This window comes from Leptonychotes weddellii, chromosome 13 (assembly GCF_054177405.1).
Source record: "Leptonychotes weddellii isolate Sample4059 chromosome 13, ASM5417740v2, whole genome shotgun sequence".
Lineage (NCBI taxonomy): Eukaryota > Metazoa > Chordata > Mammalia > Carnivora > Phocidae > Leptonychotes > Leptonychotes weddellii.
Genome location: NC_138381.1, coordinates 24,729,135 through 24,743,950, shown reverse-complemented (window position 1 = coordinate 24,743,950; position 14,816 = coordinate 24,729,135). Strand labels below are relative to the sequence as shown.

The 14,816-nt window shown below is 52.6% G+C and overlaps 1 protein-coding gene across 2 annotated transcripts in view; it reads right to left on the bottom strand.

Annotated features, from left to right (window-relative positions):
• ST8SIA5 (ST8 alpha-N-acetyl-neuraminide alpha-2,8-sialyltransferase 5) overlaps window positions 1-14,816 on the bottom strand; it is a 50,978-nt gene that overhangs the window by 12,548 nt on the left and 23,614 nt on the right. For both annotated transcript variants that reach the window (XM_081801293.1, XM_081801294.1), the window contains one exon: window positions 5,603-5,695. In XM_081801293.1, coding sequence (XP_081657419.1) covers window positions 5,603-5,695 — 93 coding nt within the window. The remainder of the gene's footprint in view (window positions 1-5,602; window positions 5,696-14,816) is intronic.

Here is a 14,816-nt window from a genome sequence, read left to right as displayed (position 1 = left end):
GGGGGGGTGGGCTCCCTGCTCAGCGAGGAGTCTGCTTCTCCCTCTCCCTCTGCCTCTCTTCCCGGTTTGTGTTCTCTCTCTCAAATAAATAAATAAAATCTTTAGAGAAAAATATTGGAGGAACCAAATACAACTTTAAAATACTCTACTTAGTGTCTCCAGAGAGTCTAAAAGACATGACATCCTTAAAGATAGGAATAGATTGCTCTGAGGACAAAGAAAGAGCTCTGGGGTGGGAACAAGTTCGTTAAAAGAACTGGAAAATGAAGTCAAGGACTTTTCTCAGAAAGTGGAAGCAATGGGCAGAGACAGAAAAAATGGCATCAAACAGGGAGCGCTACATGAGTGATCCAGAAGGTCCGGTGGACAACCCTTAGAAGGACCAGAAAGAGGAAGTAGAGAGGAATGGAGAGAAGGAAATATTTTATTTTATTTTATTTTAAAAAATTTTACTTATTTATTTGACAGAGAGAGACACAGCGAGAGAGGGAACACAAGCAGGGGGAGTGGGAGAGGGAGAAGCAGGCTTCCCGCGGAGCAGGGAGCCTGATGAGGCGCTCGATCCCAGGACCCTGGGATCATGACCTGAGCCGAAGGCAGATGCTTAACAACTGAGCCACCCAGGCGCCCTAGGCAATATTTTAAAAATCCAAAAGAACGTTCAAGAGTTTGGACATGAGCCCCGGATGAAGAGGTCCAACAGCCGTCTATCCTGAAGCATATCATCCAGACATTTCAGAACCACAGGATCCGGAAACACTCCAGAGAGAAGAAAACAGGTCGCCTCCAAAGAAGCAGATGGCATCATGCTCCCATCGCCCTGGACACTAGAAGGCGATGGGGGAAGTCTTCAGCACGTTCGGGGGGGAAATGATTTTCTCCTAAAATTCCAACCCCACCAAACCAACAATCAGGTATAAGGGAAGAATTAAGTCATTTAGACATAGAACTCAAAACCTGACCTCCTACCAATCATTTGGAAATGACTAGAAGATGGGTAGAAGCAAAATGAAGGCGTAAACAAGAAGTAGCTATGGGTTCTCCACAAAACTGAATCCAAGCAAAGGAGGCAGGGAAGGGAAGTTCCCAGGACATTGGCATCTGGCCCAGCAAGAGAGCAGGCTGTCCACACTGGAGCACAAGGATAAAGAGAAACTCTGAGGGGAAGGCTGGTTGGAGAGGCAAGCAGAAACCCGAAATAGGGCATAATAGAGACAAAGAGTTCAAGAGGGAAAAGATGAGTAGAAGCTCCAGGAAAAAAAGGGGGAGGGGGAGGATGTACAAGAAAGGAAGGAGAATCACTATTTTCTGTTCTTTAAATTTTAGAGTCAACCTAGAGAGGAAACCCCCAAAAAAGGCTTGTTATGGGTACCAATAGAATGACCTTTTAAAGGTAAATACACGGACGACTGGAACCAAAACATAGGGATGATTTTAATAGCCCCATCTTACAAAGTACAGGCTCAAGAGATACTGCCAGTATTTGGTAGAACCAGAAATAAGTTACTCAGGCAATCTATAGACAGAAGACCTAAAAACAGCACTATCCCCCAACCCAGAAGAGTGGGGAGGGGGTGGGGGTGGCATAAGGGGGCTGAATCCTCACCCACCAAGGCAGGACGTCAGTGCATGCGGCAGTAAGTTGAGAAATAACAGCAGGTGCGTGTTACTGAGAGGTGTGGAGGTAATGACCGGAAGAAACAGCCAGAGTCCAAAGGAGCAGGCTGCAGGGCGAAGGTGTGGGGCAGGGGACTGTGGCTTTTTATTATTACCAGCTTCTCGATCCTACTTGATTTTTCCTGCCATGGCAACAGATGGTGAGGATAAGGAGGTGATCGTGACCATCTCTGTTCTTTCTCCCCCGTTCCTCCGCTGGCCTCCTCTGTTTCCACCCAGCTCTCCTATATGTGCCCTGCCCACGTCCTGAGACCATGCAGGCTCACACTCGGGGGTTCAGAGACGCCTGGGCACGAAGGGGCCTCCCAGCCTCTGTTCCTGGGTGCAGCACAGGCCTCCCTACCCCAGAAAGATGGGGAAGGGGCTGCAGGAGAGGCCCCAGGGTGACGTCCCAGACACCACCCCCACCTGGTGGCAGGAACTGGCTCCAAAACCAAGAGACTCGAGAATGACTACCTTCAAATAAATAATTTGTACAAGTATTAGTGATGATGCCTTTCATAATAAATCAGCACAGAGTAACTCCTCCTGCGTCTGCCATCGTCAGGGACCAAGGTCTTCTCCATGTGGGAATTTTCCGACTAACTGGTTTCTACCAGTGTTTGCAGCAATTTTGGATCAGAATCATTCCCAGATGAATCACACCCCTCCCTGTCTCCTCAGAATGCAGGCTGACATTCTTACGCCTTAAGGGCCTCACAGCCCAGCCGCGCAGCCCCCTCCACACACAGATGGCAACTTAACCTTTCCCCATGACTCAGAGTCTCCACTGGGAGCAGCGCTCATGGCCCTGGGCCAGAGCACAGTGAGGCCCGCAGGTACCCGGATGATGCTAGGACCATTCGAGTCCGAGGCCGGCCTCCGGGATCTCTGATGTCAGCCCTGGAGGTCCCACCAAGCTTCAGCTTGCGGGCCCAGGAAAGGAGACGTCAGCCTCATGCCCGTGCCCCGCAAAGAGCCTCAGCCTTTCCTCTCCTCTCACAGCCCCAGGGCCACCAGGGCCCAGACTCCCAGGGTCTGGGGACCTCGTGGAGGTGAAGGACACAGGGTGGCGCAAGGCCCAGGGATCACCAGCTGGGACAGCTGCTCAGCTCAGGAGACGAGTGGATGCCTCAAGGCAGAGAGGAGAGCTCAAGCCTAACGTGCAGAGCACCAAACATGCGTCCCTGACGAGGGACAAAGGTGGGCACCGATCATGGGAAAGGTGAGGTTCCTCACCCCACCCACAACATTGTGATGCAGGGCCCGGGTGGAAGCTGGGATAAGGACTGTTAGGGGCTGAATCGTCTCGCCCTCAAAACTCCTATGTTGCGATCCTAACCTCTAAGATCTCAGAATGTGACTCTTCGGAGACAAGGTCTTTAAGGAGGTGGTTAAGCTGAAATGAGGCCATTAGGGTGGGCCCGCATCCAGTATGACGGATGTCCTTATTAGAAGAGGAAACGAGGACAGAGGTACAGAAGGAAGTCCATGTGAAGACGGAGGGAGAAGGCGGCCATCGGCAAGCCAAGCAGAGAGGCCTCCTCAGCCAACCCTGTCGGCACCTCGATCTCAGACCGCCCGCCTCCGGAGCTGTGGGATCTACCAAAGTGCCCGGCCTGTGGTGCTTGGTTATGGCGGCTCTCGCCAGCTCACAGAGGGGCTAACTCGAACACAGAGGCAGTGCGCGGCTAGAGGAACGGGAAGTCACCGAGAACGATGGCCCACCGGGGTCTCTCAGATCTTCGGGTCTAGACTCTGAGGTGACCATGAAGAAACTATCTGCATTTTATAATTTAAAACGAGTTTATTTACCTCTGAGGACACTAAGGCATGCTGTTAACAAGCCCTGGCTTTCCAGAATGGCACATTTAAGGGCCCGAGGTCTTTGAATTCCGAGAAAAGACAAAGGAGCTCTGCTTAGGAGCTGATGAATTTGGCTCGTGCCTGAGGTCCGGATGGCCACGTTTGCCACTAAATCCCAACTCCTCACCGATCACATCACACACGCGCCACCGCCACCTGCTTAAAGTCTTCCCACGGGTTCCCGCGGCCCTCAGACAGTGACAGAATCTGAATCCCGGTTCGCACTGCATGGCCTCACCAGGTCGGGCCCCCGTCTGCCCCTTCAGCAACATGGCTCCCGTGTCCCCCCACCCCACACACACTGGCATGCAAGCTGCCCTGACCCTTCAGAGCGGGGACACAGCAGGCTTCTTCCCGGCACAGGGCCTTTGCACAGACTGTTCCCTCAGTTTGGAACCTTCCTGGCCTACTTCCCTCCTTACCGCCCTTCCAACAGGAGCGCCAGCATCCCTTCCTCAGAGAAGCTTTGCCTGACAACCCCCTCCCCGCCCCAGCCCAAGCCCAGTTCCCTGCCATCCCCTTGTGTCCCTAGGGTAAGTAGGTATTACTGTCTGCTTCCCTGCTGGGCTGTGAGCTCCACGAGGGCAGGGACCACGGTGCACGGTGTGCGCTCAGCGCAGGACTGGGTGGGGTTGATGGGAGGGTGAGCTGCCTCCCGCGTTTACCTCTAGAGAGGGTGCAGAGCCCTTTGGTTAGTACAGGGACCATAACGCAGCTAGCCCCAGCTGGACGCGTCCTGGGAGCTTCCCTGCAGCTACTAAACTTCTGGATTCTGAATGACAGCCCCGAAAACCTGCTGCAGCTACTGCCCCTGGGGGTGGGTCCAGAAGGGGAAGAAAAGGGAGGGAGGCATATGAGCACTGACGGAGCACCTATTATGTGTGCTACTGTGGGCGTGGACTGCAGGGCTATCTGCTCTCACATACCTTATTTCAACTAGTCTTGTGGTGACCTGTAAGAGCTAGGTAACAGTGTCCCAATTTTTATAGGTAAGGAAAGGCTCAGAGAGGTTAAGTAATTTGTATAAAGATGCAGAGCTGGTAAGATCCCAGGTCTGCCAGCCCCCCAGGCCCATGCTCCGTCTATGACCCACACTGCATGGGAATCGTGTCAAATGGCGAAAGGCTCAGCGGCTGCTGCCTGGGGGCCACGGACCGTGATCCCAGCATTGTGTCGGGGGCCCATGAGTCCACAAGAGCCCCCAACACCACCTGAGTCTGAATAAACTATAGTCCTTCCACGTCCAGATAGGACTGTTTGCAAATACATATGAATTTTACTTGAAACCAAATGCCCTGATGAGCACAACAACGTTCCTCTCAGCGGGTGATGAATTCGTGGTGGCCCCATGTGGGAGAGAAGGCTGGCGGAAGCTCCCACTCACTGAAATGTGCAGCGTGTAATGTGCTTTTTCTCCCATAGGTTGTAAAAGAGCCATAGGTGTAGTACTGTTGAGTGAGGAGCAGAAAGTACAGTTCTTCTGTGATTTGTGAAAAAAAATAAATAAATAAAGCATATCCGTACACAGGTGCTGGTTGATGCAGACTCCCTGGGGAGATGCACAAGGACACCTGGGGTGCCTCTGAGGAGGACCGAGGGGCTGTGAGGGGAATTTTCACTATACGCCTTTTTGTACCACTTGAATGCTGCATCATTTAAATAATTAAAAAGTTTTTAACTAATGACTATAAAATGTTGAAAAGGCAATAGCAAGAGGGCACTGCTTAACCCTCCACTCGGAGTCCTGAATTTCAGGTAAGATGCTCCCGTGCTCTCTTTGGCTTCCATACAGGAGGAGCCCAGGGACGATGTCTCGGAGACTGGTAATTGAGACAGGGACTGAATCCCCTGAGTCACCAGAGGTGACCTTGCAAACTTGGCCTTTTTTTCATAGAATGCACAATTATCCCTGCTCTCCAAATGCCGGAGGCCCGGGGGAAGGAGATCTCATTCTCGCTCTGTGGGGTCCGTGCCCCTACCACCCGCCTCCCCCTCCACCCCCCGGGTCCTGCCTGTCATTCTCACTCTGTGGGGTCCTGCCCCATCCCAGGTGCCCACCACCCACCCCAGCCACACTCACATGGACAGCACCTTCACTTCCAAGATTTCGTGCCTCAGCTCCAGGCATCTCGTGGAGTTATATTCAAACGGGCCCTCGTAAAATTCAAAGTACCTGGGAACCAACAGGGACAGAGGTTACTACGCGAAGAAGCCAGCCAGACTTTGTGGGGGGACTGTGGGGCTCTTGGTGCGGGCGGGTCAATCCTGGTCAAATTAACAGAGCACACCAGCCCCACCCCAGCAGATGGCGGGGGGCCCCCAGGACTGCTGGGGCCCTCTGGCTTGATCACTGGGTGGTTGATTACTCCCAGCACCCCACTACCCCAGGATTGTAAGCCTTTACAAGGCATGAACTCATCTCAGCAAATCATGACATTCAGAAGCAGGTTTGGTTCCAAATTAGTGGCTGCAAAAGAGAAGGGAAGGGGGAGGATGCCCCGGGCATGGTCTCATTCTCGAGCTTCTGGTGAGGCAGCACTTTCAACCCTTTCCTGCCCCTTTCTCCTCCCCTTGGGACAAGAGCACAGCTAAGAGCTGCTGCTTTTTCTACAAGTCAGTAGCTCACTTGACCCTCATGCTCATGCTGTGCCTAGGTGAGGCTGACATTTCTTTCTCCCCATTTGGCAGCTGAGAAAGCTGAGGCTAAGGAGATGGAGCTCAGGCCCCATGAGCAGTAGGACCGGGCCAGGCTTGGGCTGGGTCCCACCACAGGGGAGCCCAAGCCCTTCCCAACACCGGCTGGCTCCACGCATGCCAGAGCCACCTCAGGGTCCCTTCTGCAGCTCCACGCAGAATCCAGTTCCAGCCAGTGCTTGCTGAGCTCTTACCTCAGGCCAAGTGCTTGCTGTGGATGCATCCACTTTTCATCTTTAGAACTAGCCTACGGGGTAAGTGATCAGCATGAGCATCTGGAATGAGCTCTGGAGTTCACTCACTCGCCCAGAGCCACGTAGATGGTAGATGGCAAAGCTGGGACGTGAGCCTGCACTTTGACTCGAGGCTACTCACCTATAAGGACAGCTGGTGTCCCCTGAAAAGGGCCCTGTGGCCTCCCACAGCCACTGGGTGAGGAGACCTTTAAAGCTGCCCCCTCTCACACCTGAAGTTCCCACCTGCCCAGAGAGGGAAGAGTACCTGCCCGGTGGCTGGTGGGTGGAGGGTTCCCACAGACATAAAATATAGCCGTTCACTGCTGAGCTCAGCCACGGAGGCAGGATGGGGCCTGTCCTCGCAGCCTCTCTCTCTGGAGGTTGCTCAGAAAAGGCTGGGGGATTGGATCCTGGAACAGCTCAACACCAGAGAATCCAGAAGCCTGCAGGGTTGAGCCACTCTAAATGCGGGGTCAGTGCCCTGGCGACAGGTGGCTCTGGCGAATCAGAAGTGGGAGTGGTACCCAGGGCTTCTCCTGGGCCCTGTGGGCCATGACTGAGGATTTAAAATAAAATCATTCCTCGAGCACTTCCCAGAAACCTTCCCGACACGTGGGGGTGGCTACTTCCCATGTGTTCTCACACGTCTCATTTCTGTGTCATGGATGTACTGCTTTACACACAGAAAGGCATTTTACCCAATAAAGTGGCTTCTTCTTAAAATGTCTGTATTTAGGGGCGCCTGGGTGGCTCAGTCGTTAAGCGTCTGCCTTCGGCTCAGGTCATGATCCCAGAATCCTGGGATCGAGCCCCGCATCGGGCTCCCTGCTCGGCGGGAAGCCTGCTTCTCCCTCTCCCACTCCCCCTGCTTGTGTTCCCTCTCTCGCTGTGTCTCTCTCTGTCAAAATAAATGAATAAAATCTTTAAAAAAATAAAAATAAAAAAAAATAAAAGAGTTTAAAAAAAAATGTCTGTATTTAAATAACTTTCGTATATAGTATCATATTTAACTCTTCAAATTATATATTTTAAAATATTTGTTCTTAATTTTCATATAATTTAATGGTTAAGGGTTAAAGTTATATTTTTCAGTACTTTTAAGTAATATTTTTAAATATTAAAACATTTTATACAATAAATTGGCTCCTGTTGACAAAATGAAATTGGCTCCTTGTTTTCATGTCGTGAAAGAATTGAAGCAGAATTCCTAAGAACTAGGCATTGTGGATTCCCAAAATATCACACTCACCTTTTTCTGTTTCCCCGTGTTTTGGAACTCCTTTGTCTGTCTTTCTCATCTGGCAAACCCAAATTGATCCTTCAGTACCCAGCTCAAATGCCCCCACTTCTGCGAAGCCTTCTCTGACCCTCACTTCTGGGGTCCCTCTTACTTTGTCTCTTAATTAAAAGCAAATATAACATTTTTTTAAATCAACATATAATGCATTATTTGTTTCAGGGGTACAGGTCTGTGATTCATCAGTCTTACGTAATTCACAGCGCTCACCATAGCACATACCCTCCCCAATGTCCATCACCCAGCCACCCCATCCCTCCCACCCCCTCCACTCCAGCAACCCTCAGGTTGTTTCCTGAGATTAAGAGTCTCTTATGGTTTGTCTCCCCCTCTGGTTTCGTCTTGTTTCATTCTTCCCTCCCTTCCCCTATGATCCTCTGTCTTGTTTCTCAAATGCCTCATTATCAGTGAGATCATATGATACTTGTCTTTCTCTGATGGACTTATTTCACTTAGCATAATACCCTCTAGTTCCATCCACGTCGTTAATTAGAGCAAATAACATTGTATTATAACAGTCTGTTTATGTATCTGTTTTCCCTCCCAAACGGTGTTGTGAATATCTCAAACACCGGGATTCTGTCTTTGTTACCTCTGTACCTTTTGTACTGCGGATGCTGGAAAGCTAAAAACTACATTTCCCAGACTCCCTTGCAGCTAGGGTGTGGATGCAATTTAGGTTCAACCAATCAGAAGCATTTACATGAGACTGATTCAGAGCTGTTATAATAGGTAAAGAATGACGCGGCCCCAGGCACTGTTTTGCTGGTGCCCAATGTGGCAGAAGCGGCATGGTTCCTGGAAACTGCAGTGGTAGCAGCACCCTCATGATTATATTTCTATGTAAATATACTGCATTTATTATTATATGTTATTTATTATTATATATTATATATAAACTGCAGTGGCACCACACCCTCATATTATATTTATATATAAATACATTATATTTATTATTGTATATTATATTCTTTCCCCTAAATAAATCCCTTTCTGCTTTCACTAGCTCAACGGATTCTGTTACCTACAATTAAGAACAAGGGATGAGGCCACCAGAAAAGTCCATGACCTTGGCTGTAACTCACATCATCTTCCAGTCACACAACAATAAGTGAGGTCTGGTGTCTTATCACAAAGATCATCGTTTGCAACCAGAACCACTGGCACTAAGTCCTTTGGAATCGACTGGGTCCTCTGAATCCATGATCTCAGGCTGCTACAAAGAAAAGCTCCAGATTCATACGGTGCTGTTGCTATTTAGGAGAGACTTAACCCAGTGGTCTCAGGGGGCTGGGAGTCTTGCAGACACATCTTTGTTATGCCGCTAAGCCAGCTGTGTGACTTTGGTCAATCGCTTGCCTGCTCTGGGCCTCTTCTTTCTCCTCCTTGAAATAATCTGTTTGAACTACGTGATAGCCAAGGGCCCACGCAGCACTACAATATGATCCCTCAGTGTTTCCCACTCGCTAACCAAGCCAGAATATGACTGTAGATGGATGATCCACAAAGACGAGGAAGAAACTCGCGAAGACCAGGCAGCACCGCCCTGCCATCAGGCAGCCCCTCCAATGTCTCCATAAGGCCCTCCCCGCCTTACCTCTGGCAGCCTCCCCTCGGTCTCCCTCTCTCCTGAATCCCCAACCTCACCCATACAGGGAACTGGGAGGTACAGTGATTCCAAATGGTCTTGTGCCGTGTGTTTGGTGGCTATTCGGTGGACAGGCTTTCAGAACGGGGTCACAGTCCTTCCCTACCCCCCATAAGCCACCCTAGGCCCATCACTTTTGTGAGCCTTACTTTCTTCATCTGTAAAATCCACACACACAAAAAGTGCAGTTCATGTGTGACAGGGTTGAGAGAAGATATTGATGAGAAATTCGGAGAAAGTCCCAGGACAGTGCCCGGCGCACAGCAAGTGCCCAAGAAATGTTCATTCCTTTCTTGCTCCTTTCTCCTGCCATTAAAGGGCAAGAGTTGCCCGAGAGTCAGCGACTTGCTTATGGCTCCTCGGCCGGCTGACGGCAGAGCTGGGACAGGCACAAGTACCCTCAGGAAGTTTCTCTGCCGTCTCATTGGCTGGCATCCTTCTTCCGAGGCTACCAGTAAGCCCCTCCCCGCCACCCTGCGGCTAGAGCCCGTGCTGTGTTCTGCCTGGACGCGGGCATGTCCCTGATCACCCATCTCTGCTGCAGACCCACGGATAAACTGTGTTTCTGAGGCCTTAACATCTGGGCCTTGTTGACCCTGGGGAGACTGTCCCTCCCAGGGCTAGCCAATTCCTTGAGATGGTAACCACCTGTGAGCACCTTTCTTATGCAAACAAACCAATCCAGAGCTCACAAACCCCCCCCACCACCACCACCTCCCATGGGGGGGGCCTCTTTCCCCCTGCCCTAATCATCCCAGGGCCAGGTACCAGACAACTAGGGGCAGCCTTTATGCCCCGGAGCCCAGTGAAATTATTCAGACTGATGACTCCCAATTCTGTGTACCTGTCTCACCTGTTTCTTCCACAGAAACCACAGTAGAGGCTCTTGCCCACTTTTTCCCGTCACTCCCTCTGCTCCTGACCACCCCCCCCACCCGGGTGCTCCCCAATGGTGTGGTGTGCCTCCTGTCTCTGGGCATCTGTGGGTATAAAACCCTCTTCTTTCCTGGCAATGACTCCCACGGGTCTGTGTGTCTCACAAGGCATGACTATGACAAAGCCCAGCCACCCTGAAAACACTCCACGTGGTACCCCAGCCAAGCCATCAAAACCACGCCCTGCCTAGGGCGACAGGCCTCGTTTTCCCAGCTGAAAATGGAGCTAATAGCTCTTGCTGACGTCCCCATCCGACCTGGGCTCTGCTTCTCTGGGCTGCCCTGCTCCGTCCCAGTCTCTAAAGATACCTAATTTGGGGAAATGAGTTGTAACAAGGGCTGCCAAGCCTGCCCCCGCATTCTGCTCCTGACAGGACACCTGCGTCCTGCATTCTGGGAAAAGCCGTGGTAATCCTTGTTTGACCTGGACACAGACTTCTATGCAGATGTCAAAAATGAGGCTTCCGGTTTCTTTGTGGAATGACATGGGAAGATGCTCGCATGACAGTGCTGAGTGGAAAATGCAAGTTACAACGCTGTGATCTCCCAAAGGAATGGGACATACATATGTGAAAGCCCGGGGCAAAGGGAAAGGCCGTAACAAGGCACTAACAGTGGGCTTCTTTGAGTAATGGGACCATGAACGATTTTTAAAAATACTTTTCTGTATTTTTATGTTTTCTGTAATGGGGTTATGATTTTTGCGTTATTGGAAATCACCAATAAATGCCCTTTTATTGAAGTCCTAGATCTCCCTCGAAACAGCTCAAGCTTCCCCTTAACCTGCTATAAGACTGAGAAAAGCAATTTCTCCCACCTTCTCAACTCCATTAGCCTCTCAAGGTGAGTTAGTCACTGTCTCTTCTTCCAGTTCTGGAAAGGTGATCTCTGCCCAGCTCAGAGGCGAGGGGCTCGGTATCACATTTGGCACCTCACAGGTATAAATAGTCTGAGCCGGTCAGCCCAGCAGCATCTCAGATGCCACTTGGCTTCCGGCAGCCACATCCGGGACTGGCACCAAGCTGTGTCCGTCCTGCCCCATCTCAGTGCCCTCAGGGACTGCGGAGTGGGGGGCAGCCCCGGCTGCCTGACCAGTGGGTGACAGCCTCCCCTAAGGGAGAAGACAACGGCAGAGGTGACCACGACAGCCCTCCTCCTCCCCAGACTTGGGCTCTGGCTTTGCAGGCTGCGGAGGCCTCATTTCAGCGTGCCCAGGGGCCCGCGTGCATCCCTGCCAGCCTTTCTCTGCAAGCCTGTCCCTCAGCGGGCTCTCCTGTTGGCCTGAACCCCCTCCAGAGCTTCGTCGGGGCCATGGCGTCTTTACCGTACTTTGAGCCCCAGCACCACTGGCCAGTACAAGATAAGGCCCTTGCATTCAGCTAACACCAGCTAACACTGCCTTTCCTCCCCAGGTGCTGATGGTGTTCAAGAGAACAGGAGCCCAGGGAGGTCCCGACATCCTGCAAGAGCTTCCACCAGCCCAGCAAGCAGGGAAGCAGCCCCACCTCAGCGATTGGCAGCCCTGGGCTCCTCTCGAACCTGGTGCAGAGTCTCAGGGGACCACAGAGTGGTTTATTTATTCCACACTGGGTAGGAACCCGGTGAGGGTATGACACCTCTGTGCAAATTAGGAAAAAGTACCTTTTTCTCCAGATGAATTAGGCCACGTGCCAGTCACATGGCTTATCAAGTGAGAGTGACCTGCCGGCTAGGTATCTTTGTGCAGTGCCCACCCTGCACAACCGTCCATGGCAGCCTGATACTGAACTCTTTAACTTTGTCTTGTTTAATCCTCCCAACAGCCCTATGAGGCAGGCATTGTTTCCCCATTTTGTACCCAAGACTCAGACTGCAAGCGGTAAAGCAACTTGCCCAAAGTCATTCAGCTAGTAAATGGGGGCGCTGGAAAGGGCTTTCCCAGGGCTTTCAAGAGCCCAAACCCATGTTCTTCTGTCGCGGCAGTGCACTCCCTCTCCCTGATTCTGACAAGCCACAGTTGGTAGGGGGAGGTTCTCGGTGAGCAGCCCCCTCCCCTTCAGGGAGCTCAGCGCTATTTCAGAGCGAGAACAGGTGCCATCTCGAGACAGCACGCTACCCGTCAGAGCAAACGCACCGAATACAGAGTCTGCAAATTGCAGCCTGACAATTCAAAGGACTGCAGTGTCTTCCCAAATAGGTACAGAGAGAAGCGAGAAGGGCTCGGCTGTCAGTGACTACAGGTCACAGCTGCCAAGGGGAGATGCTCCCCTCCCCGGGGCGGGGGCTGGAGAGACCTGGCTCGGACCCTTGACTAGATGCTGGCTCTCTCTGGGCCACCAGTTCCCCGTCTGTGCACGGGAATCTGCAGAGGTATTTGAAGTATCAGAGATGGAAGCTAAAAAAGCCCGATGTTGGGAACGCAACCCTGATAGTCCTGTGATTAATCTGCTCCCGGTGTGAACTTCACTGGGGTGTCATTCCTGGCACGGGGTGGGGGATGGGGGGTCAGGGGCAAAGCCTTTTGCCCCTCCTCCCCCCCTGCAGCCAGCGGTTTTTCGGGGCCCCCCGATCCAGTGTCTCGACATCCCATGCAAGAGGACACATGCGGTGGCCTTTCCTTCTGGGCCGGACCAGGGAGCCCTGAAAAACTCCCCTGTGTAGACTCCAGCCCACCTCCCGGTGTCTAAACTAGCACTAGTTCCCCTACCGCCCCTGCCCCACTTCACCACCCTGCCCCCCAGGGGCCCACGCCACAGGCGGCATCCTCTGGGTCTCCTCGCCCTTCGCCTCCCACCCCGCTTGTCACCTCTGTGCCCTCTGGCGCCCTTCTCCCCCTCCCGGCATGGCATGAGGGGCGTGAGTCAGTCCTCTTTTCTCCCTGGAGGCGTGTCTCTGTCTGGAACATTCTTCCTCACCGTGTCTCTCGGTGCTACCTGCTTATCGGCCAGAGCCTTCCCCTGCCCTCCCTCTTCCACGCCCCAGCACGCTCCAGCTCCGTCCTTATTACACTGCACTCTGCCCAACACCCCCATTCCCAGGCCAGGCCCCTGGACGGATGGCTCTTCTCCTCTTTCCTCACTGAAGATTTACTGACCCACTACTGCGTGCCAGGTACTGGGATAGGCCGGGAGGCCGTGATGACCAAGCCAGATAAAGCCCCCACCCTCACGGACTTCCAGGACAGGAGACAAATGAAATACGAATGCAACACAGGGCCAGGTAGGGATGAGCGCTATAAAAGTAAAGCAGGCGAGGGGGCTGGAGGGCACCTGGAAGGGTGGTAGGAGGTCAAGGACGGCCTCTCCGGACAAAGACAGTTGGAGCATCAGCAGGGGTCCAGGAAGAACATTCTAGAGAAGGAACAGCAAATAAATACAAACAGGCTGAGGACGGACAAGGCCAGCGGGCTGCAGGGACAGGGCCGTGGGGTGGTGGGCGGTGAGGGGAATCGAGGCCCGGGGCTGAGCGGCACCGGGTCCAGCTGGGCTTGGGGGCCGCTCGATACAGCAGCATGCTGAAGCGGAGGAAACGCATAGCCCGATGTGAAAGCTGCCTCTGGCCACCACTGTAGGGAGGCCACGCCGTCCAGCCAGAGCAGACAGGGGGATGGTGGACTGCGCCAAGAGGCAGCAAAGAGGTGCGAGGAGGAGACCGAGCAGGACATGCGTTAAGGATAGAACCAGCAGGATGTGCTGATGGCAAGACTGCAAAGGTGAAAAGAAAGGAGAGAAATCAACGTAACTCCTAAGATTTTAGCTTAGACAACTAGTTGGATCACAGAGCCGTTGTAAGAGGAGGCAATGATGGAGAAAAACAGCGTGGGCCTGAATCAAAGGAAGCTTGCTGAGACTGTTGGGCATTCAAGGGGAGATCATAGGTAGGCAGTCAGAGTCACACGTCCGCAGCCCAGTGCAGAGGTCAGGGTCAGAGATACACGCTCCAGGGTCAAGGGACAAAGGACTTAGAGAGATCTCAGGGGAGGGCGGAGAGCAGAGGGCAAGCCTGCGGCTCCGACAGACATTCGGATGGTGGCAGGGGAGACGGGCCACCAAAGGAGCCTGAGAAAGAGAGTTGTGGGAAGGAGGAAAATCCGGAGATCCCAAAGACACGGATGCCAGGAGCAGAGAGCATTTCCAGGACAGAGGGCCAGCTCCGTCCAGAGCTAATGATGCCAAGGAAGAGGAGGAAAGAGAAGGTCCCACTGACCTAGTGACTAGGTGGTCGTCAGTGACCCTGACAAGAGCAGATTCAGGGGAGCAGGAAGGCAGAAGCCCCATTGGCATGGGCTGAGGTGAGAACGGAAGTGGGAGGTGCTGGGGACAGTGACGGCGCAAGTCTGTGTGATGAGCGCTGGGTGCCAAGGACTGAATGTCTGTGTCCCCCCAAAATTCACATGCTGAAATCCTAACCCCCAAGGTGATGGTATTAGGAGGTGGGGTCTTTGGGGTGATTAGGTCATGAGGGTACAGCTCTCATGAATGGGATCAGGGCCTTTATAAAAGGGA